Source organism: Cottoperca gobio, unplaced genomic scaffold, assembly GCF_900634415.1.
Source record: "Cottoperca gobio unplaced genomic scaffold, fCotGob3.1 fCotGob3_240arrow_ctg1, whole genome shotgun sequence".
NCBI lineage: Eukaryota > Metazoa > Chordata > Actinopteri > Perciformes > Bovichtidae > Cottoperca > Cottoperca gobio.
The window spans coordinates 456,603-473,991 of NW_021166866.1; the positions used below are offsets into that span (position 1 = coordinate 456,603).

Below are 17,389 nucleotides of genomic sequence, written 5' to 3' on the forward strand. Positions count from 1 at the left end.
CATCTACAAGCAAGCATGGTTTGTTGTTCCTTTTAGATTCTGTACCAAACAAAATGAGAGAATACATTTATTTCAATATATATCAAACAAACACGTATATTTAATTTATATATAAATGTTATTATATATTTAATGATTTATATTTGTATGTTAATAACACATGTACTAGTATAATTCATCGTTTGTTTACCCATATTGTATTACCTTTTGTAAAGACTTTAAGAATTATATATTGTGCAAAACAACACATGCAATTAGTGTTAATATGATCACTTTTTCTTAAAATGTTATTGTAACAGTTTACAAAAAAGAAATCTTAGGGACATTTTATTTTTTATAAAGCTACATTTATTAATTCAACCCCATCTTCAAGTTGTTTTGGTTGTTGAGAATTTAATATTATTTAGAGAAAATGAGAAATGTATAACAGCAACTTAAACTTATTCTTATTTCTTCTTCATCTTCTTCTTACATGTATTATCATTATTATTATTATTATTATTATTTAGATATTTTTTTCTTTCTTTATTAATTGAAATCGTATTCCTGATTGTTTATTCTTATAACTAAATAATAATAATAATAAAAAATCCACATGAAATAATACGAATATGCTATTCAATAATACATTTGAATACAGACCCATAAATATTCATATTACTTGTAAATATAAGCACAATAAAGCAAATTTCAAGTCACATTTCTGTGGACGAAATTCATTTTTTTTTATTATGAACTATTACTCAATTACAGACTCAAACTATGAGGTGCTTTTTGTGGAAAGATGTTATATATTATTAATATATATATAATATTAAATATATTTCTGATCTTCTGCAGTAATGGAGGACCAACGCTAGGGGGCAGTGATATATGTTCTAAACATTTTAATGTCAGCAGTTCACTGCTGCAGTTCAGCGTTAGACCAAAACCTGTCAGCAATGTAAACAACTTTGCATTCACGTGGATCTGTTAGCCTACAGGTACGTGTCGGCGATCTGCATATGTATTTAAAACAACACTTTTGTTTTTGGCTTACGGTTGACAACCACTTGCTAACTGTACATTGCCAGCACAGCAAGTGCTACGTTAGCTAGCTAGAGCTTGTAGCTAGCTCCCACACTGATGTTACACCAAATCCAGTTCAGTCAGCTGACTTTTTAAAGTTTCCTTTCTTATTACGGAGACAAATTACTGAAAGATTTCCACTTAAGACATTTAACACGCGTGTCTGTAAATCGGCGTGTATTCGGGATACGAAAAGCGACATTATCCAATAAATTTATGATGTAAACTTTGAACTTGTTCCAACATGCTAACAGTTACAGTGCATTATGTAAATGATTGACACACAGGGGTGAGACGATTAACTTATTTATCTTGGTTGTTTTAAAGTGTCCCTTAACTAAAAGATCCACGTACTCCTGTTTATAAAGCATTCTCTCCTTTTATAAGAAGAATAACCTTTGATAACTTAATATGTAATGATGTTAGTTACTCTACTACAAATGTATATTACTTTTTATAATATTGTATATGTATGTAGGCTATATATTTTAGCCTTATATTTGATCTATTAGATTCTCATTTTGCTTTTACTTGCTGATTTTCCCTTTTTTAAATTGTACATATTTAATGAGCATTGTTAGAGGGAGCCTAAGATCCCAGATGAAACCTGTTCAGTGTAATTGTTTTACATTTGATAATAAAGAACTTGAAGCTTAGATCCCACCAGGTGCTGAGCAGCACTGTTCTGAGGGTGAACATCAGGACATTTATTTGGTATGAAATAACATATTGATCTTACATTCCAGCACAGACCTGCTTGCGAAATTTGATGTTACTGTCGTCAGCATGGCGTCAACGTCCAGCTTTGCTCCTCCGAAACTGTCCGACTTCATCCTCACGGAGCGGCTGGGCAGTGGAACCTATGCAACCGTCTACAAAGCCTACAGGAAGGTGGGCTCACATGTTGTCAGACAATGGCTACAACATTCATGTTTCAGTTTGAACTCATTTGAACTTTACTTAATAATTTATGACATTGTGCTTTCTACACACACACACACACACACACACACACACACACACACACACACACACACACACACACACACACGTGAAGGCAAGATGATAGAAAATACACGTACAAATAACTCATTCTAACTTTCTTCTTAAGAAATTCTGTGATTTGTTTTTTTCCAATGCAATGGATCCTTTCTCCTTTTCTGTAAAACTTTTAAACTTTGACATTTCTCTACTTCTTTACAGAATATAAATTCTAACTCGGTAATGATGTATGTCATGATTTTGCATGAGTTCTGATCATACCATAAATAATAAGTCTATATGAAATAACTACATTTTGTATTTTTCTCATTTTATGAAGAACTTTAGTGCGAGATGAACATAGCGGTTTCACGTGGAATTATACACAAATGAATAAATACTTCCAGCTGACTATGTTTACATGCATGCACACAAATAAGACAATAGTTTGATTGAACTATTCTGGGGTATTAATAATATAAGCAAAACGATTGGCTGTATTTACACATTATTCTCCACCGTTGTTATGCAGAAAGAAACACTGAACGACGCTGGTTGAATAAGTTCAGTCTTGTTTTGTAGTTTGAAGTGAAAGTGAACGTTTAGTTCTGTGACGCTGCAGGGGGACAGTCGGGAGGTGGTGGCAGTGAAGGTGGTTGGGAAGAAGACTCTGAACAGGGCATCGACGGAAAACCTGCTCACAGAGATAGAAATCCTCAAGACGATGCGTCACCCTCATATAGTCCAGCTCAAAGACTTTCAGGTACGATGTATAGTTTTACATGTGTTGGAGTTTGTACGAGGGAGCGTTGGGAATACAACAAATGATTTCTTCTCTTTCATCAGTGGGATGCTGAGAACATTTATCTGATCCTGGAGTGGTGCTCTGGTGGAGATCTCTCCTGCTTCATTCGCAGCCGCAGGATTTTACCAGAGCGGGTGGTCCGGCGCTTCCTGCAACAGATGGGTGAGTCGCGTCAGCAGCTTCGTCCAAGGTTCCCAGGGGTCCTTGAAATCCTGGAAAGTCCTTGAATTGATTTATTTTGTGCGAAAATAGAAACCTCTGCATGTGTCTCCCACAGTTGCATCATTGCATCATGTCCCTTAAATTGAAGAGTCTGCTGTGTTGGGTACTTGAATTACAGGGAATTGGGCCTGGAAAGTCCTTCGAACCCTTCAGTTTTATTTTTTTAATCTCAGGAGTTTTGAATTTTAATTATAGTAACTTGTACTTGTGGTAGAAATAACATATATTCTTATTTGATACGTATAACTGTATTTGTATGTGTGTCTGCACAAACAGCCTGTGCCCTTCAGTTTCTTCATGAGCGAAACATCTCACATCTGGACCTGAAACCCCAAAACATTCTGCTCAGCGGCTCTGTCCTAAAACTAGCAGGTGATCTCATACACACACACACACACACACACACACACACACACACACACACACACACACACACACACACACACACACACACACACAGTCATTTTGATATGCAGGTGATAGACACCAGAAGAATTGAGAATTGTTGTTGCACTGGCCACATGTGCTTGTTAAACTCTACTTAAACAACTCCTCCTTGTGCATAAGCAGAATAGAACAGAATAACAGAACAAGCAGCTGTATTGCTCTGAAAGTATGTTTATTCACAGTCGGGGTAGTAAACATCGTGTTGGCAGATGTAGCGTCTTGGAGATTTTTTGTTTGTTAGTTTATCTGGTTGCCTTTTCTCTGTCCATGAGTGCAATTGTTCTTTTTGTACCGTTCTGGTTACAGACTCTCTCTCCGACTTCCTGCACTTGTATTTTAAGAGGAATTTATGTGCTCTCAGATTTTGGTTTCGCTCAGTACATGTCACCTTGGGATGAGCAGAGTGTCCTGAGAGGCTCTCCTCTTTACATGGCTCCTGAGATGGTGTGTCGACGCCAATATGACTCCAGGGTGGATCTCTGGTCAGTGGGAGTCATTCTCTATGGTGAGTGTCTTTCCCCTTTCATCTCCTTTGAATGTGGAGTTACACACCGCTTCAGATAATCTGTTAATTGTAATTCTGCTCCGTTATATATTCAGGTGACTGTGTACAGAATGTGGGCTGACTGTGCGTTAGGGCTTTGTGACTCATCACATTTATTTTCAATTACGATTTTGGCTTCCAACAATTATGAAAACAAGATAACCGGGATAAAAGGATTATTGTGCCACATTGCGTTTCACAATGATGCTCTTATACAGCTGTGCCCTTTAGCCCCTTTTCACTGAGTCACCGACAGGAATTATTTTTTAAATAGTTTACGTGCATTACGACATATTTGATCTAATTTATTTGTATTTAATATTTTAATGTTATTTATTTAACTATTTATTATAAAATATATGTATGTATGTATTATATATATATATATATATATATATATATATATATAAATTTAATCATCTCTTTTATTCATTTTTTTCAAATGTGTTTTTCATTTGAAAAGTAAATCAACTGTTAAAAAGTCATGTTTTTATTATTTTTAAAGTTCAATAAATACACAATGTTTCAAAAGTCAATTAGTAATCATGTTAAATAATTATGATTAACCAAAAATAATCACAATTATGATTTTTGCCATAATGCCTGCTGTGCCTTGTTTGTAGTGTGAGTCCCTTTTAATAATAATTTCTAATATCACTTATTTTTCAACAATAAAAAGCCGATCAGTTCACCTGCAGGTTTCAAAGATCGCGCTGAGTAGGTCACAAGCATATTTGTGTCATCAATCATAAAACGGTAGCCTGGTTTGCGCCCCTTTTAGTGTGGTACAGTAATTGTACAATAATAGTGCAGTAGCACACAATACAGTAGCAATGTAGATTACACAATGAGAGGAGTTCTTGTCACTGTCAGTCCTTTAAGCCAAATACAGGAGCATGACAATGACATCATTTCTCACTAAAGACCAACATCATTCATGTCAATGACCGTTTCAATGCAAGATATATTTACAGTAGCTAAACTAAGTTAATTTGTTATGCAGTATAAGCATTTAAAGCATGCATACCTTTTACCTAAAACTATTCTACATTTTTCATTGATAAAATCACTGCAGATTGTCCTTTTTAGAAAGTCTACCCAACCTTGTTTGTGTGCATATAGAGGCCCTGTTTGGGCGAGCACCCTTTGCATCAAGGTCTTACGCTGAGCTGGAGGAGAAGATCCGCAGTAACCAACCTATTGAGGTAAGTTATGAGCAATGAACGAAACATTCTACTTTAATATGCAAATGACTCGCTGCTTACATTGGTGCTCTAGAATAGAGCTACATTGAGCTACTTTATGCTACATTGTGCTACATTGAGCTACATTGAGCTACATTGTGCTACATTGTGCTACATTGTTTACATTGTTTACATTGTCTACATTGTGTACATTGTGCTACATTGTGCTACATTGTGCTACATTGTGCTACATTGTGCTACATTGTGCTACATTGTTTACATTGTTTACATTGTCTACATTGTGTACTTTGTGCTACATCGTGTACTTTGTGCTACATTGTGCTACATTGTGCTACATTGAGCTACATTGAGCTACATTGTGCTACTTTATGCTACTTTGTGCTACATTGTGTACATTGAGCTACATTGTGCTACTTTATGCTATATTGTGCTACATTGTGCTACATTGAGCATTGAGCTACATTGTTTACATTGAGCTACTCAAACTGAATAACAGCCCTAATTAAGCCACTAGATGGCAGACTTTCACACTACATCCTTATCAGGAGGACTGAGCATGGAGATGCAGTGACCTACAGCCTAAAATTTAAAGGAACATTTAGGATAGAAATACACAGTATATATTATTTCTTTTTACATGTTTGTAAACGAGCCTTAACCTGTTAAGAAACACAAAATGTCTCATCTATAATTGAATTCAAGATCTATATATATATATTTCACCATATTATCCCGATAATCATGAAAATATGCTGAGAACACCTAAAATGGCACTAAAGCATATTGGAATAATTTCCCCTTAAATTGAAGAGAGAAATATTTGTATTGCAATTTTAATACATTTTAGTGAATAACAATAAAACAATCTTAAATAAGGTTATCATAAATCATAAGGTCACCGTGCATAAATAAACGATACATTTAAAATAGAAATGATGTGTGAGTCTGTTCTTCCTTCCATGATAATCCCTGTATTTTTTTAAGCACGCTCCATTTTTCACTTCTCTTCCACGATCCAGAGCTTTTTCATGTCACTCGTGAGGATATTCACGTTTTACCGACAAAATTAATTCACCACGATCAGCTTATTGTGAGGGTTTTTCATCGCGTCCTGATTTGTCCTCTGGACACACAAACCAAATGTTAATTGTGACACTGAAGGATCACTGTACTTTTAATGATGGAGGGCTTTCAAAGCATTAGGCTGCAGCTAAAAGGATTGCATTAGCATATGGCCCATTACCTAGGGGTTCACTGAGAGTCTTAAGGTCATCTTTTGATTTAACTAAAAGAAAAAGTAGCCTTGTGAGACTAGAAGGTCTTTGGCAACAATCTGCTGTCCTTTTCCCTCGGATTGTCCTGTGGATTCATTGCAACATAATAAGGTCATGTTTTGTGCATCAGCTCCCTCCTGGGGCCAGGGTATCCAAGGACTGCAGAGACCTTCTGTTGCGGCTGCTAGAGAGAAATCCAGATGCCCGGATCACCTTTGCAGAGTTCTTCACCCACCCTTTTGTTGATATGGAGCACATGCCGAGTGCAGAGAGCCTTGTGAAAGCGGTGAGAGACTAAGAATAAAGGGAGGTGTATGCTGGCATGTGTGTGTCTACTCTAGATGACCATGAATAATGTGTGTGTAATTGGCTGAGCACATGTACACATGTGTTAGGTTTGTGCTCTTGCCTGCCCAACATGTGCGTTTCATGCATGACTCTGCATGCATGCATAAGCAGTGGAGAGTTGTGGCAGTTTGCATTCAGTGATGCCAGTTCCTATTTCCTCTTTCAGAAAGAGATGGTCCTGCAGGCTGTTCAGAAGGACCAGGAGGGGGAGAGGTCCGCTGCTCTCTCTCTTTACTGCAGTGCCCTTGAGCACTTTGTCCCCTCGATTCACTGTAAGAGCAACAGCGACTCTCCCTTTTAACAATGCACCGCCTTTGTTCCACCACAGTAAACTGTCAAAGTAAATGTACTAAATGTAAAACCAAAACATCTCTCCTCTCCGCCCTCCGCAGACGAGACAGACCGACAACGTAAAGATGCCCTCAGGCAGAAGGTAGGCCAGAAAAACACTCGCCTGTGGATTACGTTTTATATTTTTGGTCCTTTTTTCACACTCTAGTTGTTTTCACTTGGAATTAATTCTCCTCTATGAGTACCATATGGTGTGGATGGAGAGCACATGACGTGATTGATGTGAGAGGACTTCCCACAGGTCAGCCAGTATGTGTCCAGAGCCGAGGAGCTGAAAGCCCTGGTGGCCTCAGACAACAGACTGAGCTTTGAGGAGGCCCGGACCTCCAGAGATGTCCTCCGAGGTAAAGAACACATCTCAGTGCCGAGGCAGGGCCTCTGTATGTGGGTATCAGCGCTGTCTGGTCTGGACAGGACGACCTGGTTTCATTTAATCAAATAGTATTTTAGTATGTTCCCCCTGTGATATTATTATTCTTGTAAGTACATACATCAAAAATATGCTTTTTTTTAGTAATGGAAAATTGCATTAAACTGCTCCATAGCAAAGATCTTTTCTACTAGGAAATGTAAATGTTCCTTTGCTCACTTCAGAGGTCAAAGGTCAGAGGTCAGCTACAGAATGGCAGTTCTGGGTCTCTTAGGGATTTGGTGTTTTGCTCATGGACACTTATGCTCGATTACGCTGTTGCTCTAAAATCAATGTTATGAAATCTTTAAAAAAATCAAAGTTTGTATTTTTTGACTTGAATGAGATCCCGGCTGCAGAAAGGGCTCAGTCAGAGAGGGCTGTCTGTAAATATCCTAAATATAGCATACACTTAAACTTAGAAAGATTGTACTTTGAGGTGTCTGACATATGTGTTGCTGCTGCAGAGTAGGTGATACACTCACTATGTATAAGTACCTCATACAACCCCACTTTAAAACATCTGAACTACCCCTTTAAGATACAGCATGTGCATGCTAATGACGAAGTATTGCATATAGTAGAATGCATTGCCGGTGCATTGAGACTGACTTACAGTAGGACTCAAAGTAGGATTTTCTGCTTTCTTTCTACTCCAGAAATGTCTCGAGACAAACCCCGACTGCTGGCTGCTCTGGAGATGTCCTCTGCTGCCATTATTAAGGTGAGAAGGGGGTACTGCTGGGTGATGCCCCTGCTATAGAGATGCACACAAATGCAAGATGAAGTACAAGTAATACAGCAGAAACCTGCAGGGTACAAACCAATCGCTTTCCAAACCACATCTTTAAAGATCACTGGTGAATCAAAATCTAATGTTTGAACTGAACAATAATGAATAAACTAATTGTGCAATGCCAACAGGCTGAAATAGCTGAACTATGTCGTTTTAAACCTTCCACTACAGGAGGAGAGTGGATGTGGTGATCAGGAGGCCCTGGATGTGTACCAGCAGGGCTTAGGAGAACTCCTGTTGGCGCTAGCAGGTACATGAACCTCTTTTTCTTTTCTGCACAAATGTTTTTATACAAACTGATCCCGTCCTTTGCTGCTGTTGGCTACTGAGACTCCACTGGAGCCCAACGTTTAATTGCCTGGAAGAAATGTAAACCATATTTTAGTCGCACACATGATACGTCTTCTGCATTCAGAGACATCCCCTCAGACCTCAGGCACAGTTGTTATTAGAGAAACAGAATAAGAGAGACTTGGAGGAACGGTCATCTTGAAAGGCAGACAGACAGAAGGCCACACGAGGGGATCTGCAGAGCGGAGGAGCAAACTGTGAGACACATTTAGAGTCGAGAAATGTCTGAACAAAGAAAGTTATACTCGAGGGAAAGTAAGAAAAACGACTCGGAGACAGTTGGAGAAATAGTTGGTAACGACAAACAGACAGAAATAAGTGTTGTAAACTGAAACTAAATAAAAACAATATGCTTTAAGATATTTCCAGGTTAAAAAACTTGAATTCATTTTAGTTTTTTATCTCTGAATTGCATGAACTCTGGCGACATTGAACAACAGACGATGAAGGAGATGGCGCTATGTATTGAGTATTGTTGTAGAGTTAAATAATAAGAACAGGACTTAAATATTGTAGAAGATCAAATGTCTTCATTGTGTTTACAAGCTGCTGCTTCTCAGTGAAGAAGCAAAGAAACATTAAAAGCATCAAGACAAAGTGCAAAAGAAAAACATTATACAATTACATTTTAAAAAACCTTAAAGTGGTAAAAGTATAGAAATAAAAACAAGGGAAAATAGAATAAGACGGGTATAAAATATAAGAATAAGTATTTGATGTAACAGACCTGGGTTACTTTAAATAATAAACATTGTTAAAAAAAGAATAAATCGGATATTAGTTAAAAACTAATTGAACATCGGTAACAGACAGAGAGACTTTCAGCAGGACAGAGAGAAACAGAGGAACAGAGTGAAGAAGTAGACGGGGACACTTAATGAGCGACAGACAAACAGACGGAGACTCCAGTGACTCTGCGGCCTGGCGTCCATTAGGCCGACTCATGAGCTCATCTGGAAGATCGGCCTAATGGAAGAGGTGGGATACAGCGATCCAGATGTGGCTTTGAGCCGGGATGAGACCCTGTGCCAGCACCCCGTGTGTGGTATGAGAGCCCTGCCATCTGCTTCCCATTCAGGCAGCACACTTCATTTCTTTGTCTTATTACACGCTGGAAACCAATACAGAAATATTATCTGTCTAATGAACGAGCGCTATGTAGGGTTCATCGTGTGGCTGTCGAAAGATGACTGCAGACGCTGCATCCTCGTCCCGTCAGTGATGCAGTGATCAGGAAGCTCGGGACAGAATGATGCCTCTAGAAATGTTGTTTAAATAATCAACGCTGTACTTTACACCCATGATATTGTATTTTATAAAAAGGTTTTGTTCTCATCGATAGCCCACAGCAGTAATGCTCAACTTCACAACTCTTTACCTCTAATGTAAATAAGATGTCATTAAAGCATCAGAATAGACGTGTCGAGCTTCTTTATTTGGGAGGATCCTATGTCCCCTGGTCTTCTGTCATCTTGCAGGAGTGCCCCCCCCTTTATGTTATTTGACTGTATTATAGTGTATTTGAATTATGCACAGTACAGTACTGTTTCACTACTTTATATTCATGCAATAAGTCAAAAAATGTCAATAGATGGTAATTAATCATCATAATAATCATCCGCCAACAGTGATCAGTTGGACCCGGACACACGAGATCACTATGAGACGTTTCCACTGTATATAATAAAGTGATCCCACTAATCGGCCCAGTGTCGGGGAGCCTCACACGCAGCAGACACCACCAGGGGGATTGTGGGGAGAAAACATTGGTTCTTTGTTTGGCTAAGAGCTCTTTGTTGCACAGCTTCCCAACATGCCTCACCACCAGGGAGTTCTCCTCCCCTCTCCGCCACTCTCCCCCCTGCAGGATGACTGACTGTGAAAACACCGGCCTACTTTTAGAGTCTACCCTTGAGCCCCCAGTCTGCACGCTAGAGAAATCCAATCTAGCAGTTGACCTCCTCTTGAACAAACAAGATGATTAGGTAGCGGACGCTCTCCTCCCTTCCTCTTCTCATTATTCTCTCTATCTTTTTTTCTCCTCAGCCGAGCCCCAGGGCCGCAGGAGAGAGCTGCTCCACAGCGAGGTGAGTAGGCTCGGCTTCTGCCTGAGTGCACACGGTAGGAGCGACTCTCTGTCACCTCCATCAAGCCCCCGGAGGATCTCCGAGCGCAGGAGACGCTCCATCACAATACTCAGGAGACTTTTTTACAGCAGTCACACGTGGATGCTTTTCTGTGGCCATCTACACAATACTGTACATGCATCACTGTCTGCGTTGTAATTGGATACTTATATCACCACGTGACCACGTGTGTGAATAGAGTCGCACGTAGTGACAACCAAGAGAATTATCACCCAACTCTACAAGGTTTTATAACGTCTTTCAGCTCGTTGCTTTGGTTTTACAGCCCACAGCTTTACAGTTTTGGTTGCTGCGGTCGTTATCGTTGTTCTCGGCCGCAGCAGATTCTTTCAGCGTCGTAGCTCTACAGCCCGACCGTACGCTACCTGCCCAGCAGCAAACGGCAGAGAGACAAAGTTAGTGACTAGCTGATGAAGAAAGTGGAGCATTAAGCAGTCAGAAACTTTAAACGTTAAAAGAGCTAAAAGGAAGAATCCATCCATCCATCATCTACCTCTTATCTGGGGTCGGGTCGCGGGGGCAGCAGCTCCAGTAAGGAACCCCAGACTTCCTTCTCCGGGCCACATCCTCCAGCTCCAACTGGGGGATCCCGAGGCGTTCCCAGTGAGGAGATATAATCTCTCCACCGAGTCCTGGGTCTTCCCCGGGGTCTCCTCCCAGCTGGACGTGCCTGGAACACCTCCCTAGGGAGGCGCCCAGGTGGCTCCTTACTAGATGAACCACCTCAACTGGCTCCTTTCAACGTAAAGGAGCAGCGGCTCTACTCCGAGTCTCTCCTGATGGCTGAGCTTCTCACCCTATCTCTAAGGGAGACGCCAGCCACCTGAGAAAACACATCTCGGCCGCTTGTACCCGCGATCTCGTTCTTTCGGTCATGACCCTTCATGACCACAGGTGAGGGGGGGAACGAAGATCGACCGGTAGATTGAGAGCTTTGCCTTCTGGCTCAACTCTCTTTTCGTCACAACGGTGCGGTAAAGTGACTGCAGTACCGCCCCCGCTGCTCTGATTCTCCGGCCAATCTCTCACTCCATCGTCCCCTCACTCGCGAACAAGACCCCGAGGTAAAAGGAAGAGTGACCATCTGAATGTAACATTCATCAGATGGCCAGAAACACGAAATATGTGTCAATAAGTTACTGTTTGCTAACAAATCTGCTTTAAATATGAAGTTATGTCAGTGTTGTGTTTAAAGCTTATTACTTCTGCCCCCCAGGAGCCAAAAGATATCAGTTATTGCAGGTTTAAACCAGGCGGCAACCTCCAGGTCTGAAAAGTGAAGCCAGTGCGTAATATCCAGCAGGTGGCAGAAAGAAGTCAGATTGTATAGAAGTCTATGAGAAAATGACACAACTTCTCACTTGATTTATTACATCAGCAAATAATTTCCTGACAAGTTTCTAGTCTTACAACACAGCATTTAGTTAATTATGTTCCCATTAAGAGTGAAATAGACGATAAAGCAGCGTATGCTTTAGGGCGGGGCTACCTTGTGATTGACAGGTCGGTGCTCTCTTTTCCTCCTACAACTTTAACCCTTTCACAGTCTGTTTTCAGTTCATGGAAGTTAATCGTACTAATTGTAAACGTCTTGTTCGGAGTTCGGTTCTACTTTCCGGTTGTGTTTCGTCCATTGTTTAGCCCGTAACTGAGCCAACACCAGGCAACAGTATTCCACCAACAAACCCCAGCAGGGGGATGGGGTTTGAGTGGGCCTCATAGACCTCCCTATTTGAAGTTTTATGGGTGCTTCTCTTAAGTAAATTCAGATGCGGCTGTAATAATCTAACACAGCATCAGGGAGGCGGGGGTGGGGGATTCAATAGGAAGCATGTGTGTATGTGAGAGCCAACACATGCTGCCATGACGGGCCTCGGTGCTCATATCGACTGTAGAGCACACTTTAGCCTTTCAAAGCTGGAATTCAATATCTCAAATTCTCATAAGGGAGCCTCAGCTTTGATATATTCAGTGTTGATATAGTGTCATTATACATATAAGAGGTCTGTGTTCCAGGATATGTACCTTTTTTAAAGTTATCAATATGTCCAGTCAACCATCCTCATCCATGTAGATTTCCTCCACATTTATTGTACTGTGATTAAAGGGATTGTGATTAAAGTGCTGCGGCTTCATAAGGTCCGGGGTCAGCGCTGAATACTGAAACCCTGTGGTCACAATGATTATTCACCGCAACAGATTGGTCTTTTAAAGGGACATTATGGAAGCCATGAGTTTAGGTCTCCTGTGATTGTGACCCTCAGATGTTACTGCAGTAGTACCCAAGAGGGTTTGCTTTATATTGCGACGTAGCGGTGATAGAACTAGGTATGAGGTGCAGCCAAGAACCTGATTACCACAGTAAAGAGCACCCTCAAGCACATGATGACGGCAGTTGCGACTCGCACATGTGGACCATATGAAATGTTTAAAATAATAACGGTAAGAAGCGCAGCAGCAGAGCTGATTACTTCAATCTGAGTCTGACATTGTGTTTATGTCCCGATGCATCTTAACGTTATTGTGTTTTCTGCAGCATGACACCACAGTTTATGCAGGATTCCGACAGGTCCTTGAAATCCTTGAGAAGAAAAAAATCAAGGCCTTGAAAGTTTTTGTTGTTTTTACATGATTCCCACGGGTCCTTGAAATCCTTGAGAAGAAGAAAATCAAGGCCTTGACAGTTTTTGAAAATAGACAGGGGTAATTGAAAGTGCTTGAATTTATATATTTTGTGCAAGAAAAGTTATTTTTGATATTTCTTCTGTAAAGTAAAAAAAACCTTTTTGCAAGGTACAGAAGTGAGGTTGTCTTGTCTTGTCTTTTCTTTTTTTACATTCTTGATTGGGTAGCGCTGTTGATTTTGTATGATGAGGATAAATATAGTGGTTTAGTTGTGGGATTGGTCACTGGGACTGATTGAGTATTGGGTAGTAGAGAATAGAGTTAGGACAGGACTAGATACGCATGTTGCTAATAAGCTAATAGTGCTCATTTTGATGGGAATGTCAGTAGTTTTGCAGGAAGTTGGCCTTGAACTAAAGTGTTGAACAGATCAGATGTTGACTTGATGAAAAGGGATGAGTGAATTGTCAGGGACTCATGAAAGTCTGTACATTATGTTATTATAACAGTTGAGATATTTTGATGGTGGACAGAACGACTGACATTGCCGTCTCTAGAGCCACGCGTGGCTGAAACACATTAGTAGAACACATATTACCGTTCTGTATGAAGTCCGAGCAAACACTAGCGTTTAAAGTGCACATTTTTACATCTCTCACCAGATTAAAAGCCTCATGACCAGAGCTGAATACCTCAAAAAGAATATCAAGGTAAGCATGTATTTCTTTCCCCTCTTCAGACTGTGGGAGTGAATCTGCCACGCAGAACACACTTACTGTAGATTAGGGGCACGATTAAGACTTATTTTTGGATACTACAGAAGAAATCCTTGTAGTCCCTATATCTGTATCTAATGTCCATGTTTGGCTGTTAGTTTCGGGTGAGAACAGGTCTGCGTTTGTGTTTCAGATGCAGGAGACCCAGAGGGACGTGTCTCTGGAGCGAGAATCTCTCGCCGACTCTGTCAGAAGCTGTGAGTTTCTCTGCTGTGTTGCGTAAACTGCTCGTGAGAAGGTGTTTTTGAGAACCTTGCAACCTCGCTGATAAGTGACTGGAATGGAGGTTTGCTCTGGGAAGGTGGTCGGGGTCAAGTGAGGAATGGCCGCCTAAAGTTGCAATGAAATGTCCTTTCATTGAAGCTTTTTCCACTAGTAAAATATGAGCCATTCTCTGGCTGTGCCGGCCACCCCGCAGGACTGTCTGGCTCTTTGATTTCATTTCAGTGCAGCCCTGGGCTGCTCTGTCCTCTGCCCTCTTGTAAAGCCGACCTTGTGAAAGTGAGACTTGGTGGTAGCAAAGATTTAGCTCCTCACACAGAAACAGCAGAAACAGCAGAAACAGCAGCACATGTACACGTCTTTCCTTCGACATACTTACAACATGTGGTGGACAGTACTCAAGCACTTCACTTAAGTACAATGTTGACGTACTTTACTTTAGTATTTATACTCCACTACATGTATCTGACAGAGAAAAGTCAGATTAATAATACATGTTTCAGTATAGGTTAAAGTAAAACTTTATTGACACATCACAAGCAGTATGTATAATAAAAGAATAACCTTTACCAGCATTAAAGTGATGAACATGAAGTTTGATACTAATACTTTTATGCTTTTACTTAAGATTGTTTTACTTGTAACAGAGTATTTCTACACTACTTTTACTTAAGTAAAAGATCTGAGTACTTCGTCCACCCCTGCTCACATGTGTGCTTTGTTTTAAGAATCAGTGAACATTTATTACACATGAAATCCCCAAAAATGTGCATTTAAAAGCTTTTGACGATACAAAAAGCAGTGCATCAGTAGCATGTGATATACTGGGACTTCCCTGTCTGTACTCTATATAAACACACTACTAAACTATATAAAAAGCAATGTGTTATTGATATAAGTTCCTTTTTAATATGCTTGAACTTCCCTAGCTGTAAACTACATATATACAAAGCCTAATTCGCAGTATTTGGGCTCAGGTCCTGGATGGATAGTGGATACCTAAAGCCCAGACAATATCCTGTTCTCAGCAAGAAATTCCTGAGGAATTATGAATTTAAAAAATGGGGATCGGGGGGGGAAGGGCACCGGTGACTCTAGAGGCCGCTCAAGTTTCACGAAGAACGTGGCTTCTTCTTCTTCTACTGTTATTTTAATGAAACCACAGCACACTCGCTGATCCAGCAGCAGCTGTACTGGAGAGGGTCGCAGCAACGCCCAAGTCTGTCTGGTGACCTTAGACTACACCAAAACAAGCAGCACGTTTCTGCTGAGAAGCATCACGCTGTAACCTTCGGAGGATTCTAGATGTTAAGCTGCATGCGGGGTTTTACAATGTCCCCCCTGAAGCCTGAAGCACTAACGCTCACAGACTTAAATTAGCATCATGTGCATGATCAGTGTGACGGCCGGAGAGCCAACAAAACAATCCAGCAGATGTATTTCCATGGCTGGTAAAGTGGGACGCTTATACTCAACATAAAGATGAAGGAAATGTGTTTAAATGGTCGTTAAATGGTCGTACCAACGACTCATTCTGCACAACGGCCCATTGAAAAATGTGGTGTTATATTATTGGATTCTAACTATTGATGCATTAATGTGTTCATCACTTTAATGTTGCTTCTGGTAAAGAGGGAAATCATTTTACTTACTTTATATACAGCTGGGTAGCTTCTGGATGTCGCTATGGGATCAATAAAGTTTTATCTTAACCAATAATAATACATGATACATTATTTGTTGATCATATTGTGTGATTTAATCTGAATCTTGCCATTTACTAAAACTGTCGGATGAATGTAAGGAAATAAAAAGTAAATTAGTACAATATTAAAATATATAATATTGAAATGGGAATACTCAAGTATAGTACAAGTACCTCAAAGTTGTACATCATTATGTACTCTCACTTTACTGTTGTAAATATGTAAAGTGACACGTGCGTTCGTTGCATTAATGCAACTAACTAGCTAACTGAGCTAACGGCTAACTAGCTGACGGCGGCTACTGTTAGCTTCTGTTAGCAGCGGTTAGCGTTACGCGTTACTTCAGCAACAAGTGAAGCTTTCTGTCCATCAGGAAACTTTATAAACCACAGAGAGTGGAGACAGAGCCGCCGGAGGACATCACAGAGAAAATGATTCTGTTTCAGTAAATCAATAAACGTTCACGTTTCCTCTGAGATTGTCCGACCGGCTCATCAAAGTTTTGTGCAGCTTGCTAAAGCAGAGTGCGACTGATAGAGACTGTTCTCCCTATTACAAGTCAGACGAGCATCAAAACGCTGTTATTTTAGGGAATAATTGTTACTTATTGTCCTTTACAATACAAAAGTAGAAGTTGTAGAGAAACCATTTCATCACATTATACACAATGAAGCTAGAAATGATCAGAAGTTAAGTGTTTCATTATGTTTAGTCCAACTATTAGGAAATGTCTTTGCAGATGACTGATGTGGTTACTGATCCCTCTGCTCTTTGTATGTTGCACTTCTATTGTTTGTCTTATTTGAAGCTGTTGTTCTGCACTTACATGAGTTCACCTGTTTGAAGCTGATGTTCCTGCAGGACTCTTGCTGTTCAGAGTTGTATCCTCATGAACTTTGTGTACGTCGCTTTGGACAAAAGCGTCATCTAAATGAACTGTAATGTAATAATTTAAAATATAGTAGTGCATGTACAATGAACAACGTGTTGTAGTCTTAAAAAAGCGAAATGTAACACGTGTGAATGTTTCCTGTTTTCTCAGCTTGCTGTTTGCAGTGAGCACGACGGCCTCACAGAGTGTCCCGGCTTCACCGGATCAAACCTGCATCACA

At 40.2% G+C, this 17,389-nt stretch overlaps 1 protein-coding gene across 2 annotated transcripts in view; it reads left to right on the forward strand.

Annotated features, from left to right (window-relative positions):
* The first annotated feature begins 852 nt into the window (after positions 1-852).
* The window catches only part of ulk3 (unc-51 like kinase 3), a 17,990-nt gene continuing 1,453 nt past the window's right edge, over positions 853-17,389 (forward strand). Inside the window, exons 1-17 of one of the 2 annotated variants that reach the window (XM_029426808.1) lie at positions 853-983; positions 1,815-1,959; positions 2,672-2,812; positions 2,896-3,016; positions 3,353-3,448; positions 3,885-4,028; positions 5,190-5,272; positions 6,677-6,832; positions 7,061-7,166; positions 7,287-7,327; positions 7,487-7,589; positions 8,314-8,378; positions 8,622-8,700; positions 10,848-10,888; positions 14,236-14,283; positions 14,483-14,546; positions 17,320-17,389. The exon at positions 17,320-17,389 is cut by the window's right edge and continues 1,453 nt beyond it. In XM_029426808.1, coding sequence (XP_029282668.1) covers positions 1,855-1,959; positions 2,672-2,812; positions 2,896-3,016; positions 3,353-3,448; positions 3,885-4,028; positions 5,190-5,272; positions 6,677-6,832; positions 7,061-7,166; positions 7,287-7,327; positions 7,487-7,589; positions 8,314-8,378; positions 8,622-8,700; positions 10,848-10,888; positions 14,236-14,283; positions 14,483-14,546; positions 17,320-17,336 — 1,410 coding nt within the window. In that variant the 5' untranslated portion in view covers positions 853-983; positions 1,815-1,854 and the 3' untranslated portion in view covers positions 17,337-17,389. The remainder of the gene's footprint in view (positions 984-1,814; positions 1,960-2,671; positions 2,813-2,895; positions 3,017-3,352; positions 3,449-3,884; positions 4,029-5,189; positions 5,273-6,676; positions 6,833-7,060; positions 7,167-7,286; positions 7,328-7,486; positions 7,590-8,313; positions 8,379-8,621; positions 8,701-10,847; positions 10,889-14,235; positions 14,284-14,482; positions 14,547-17,319) is intronic. The other variant, XM_029426809.1, reaches the window with a different exon arrangement.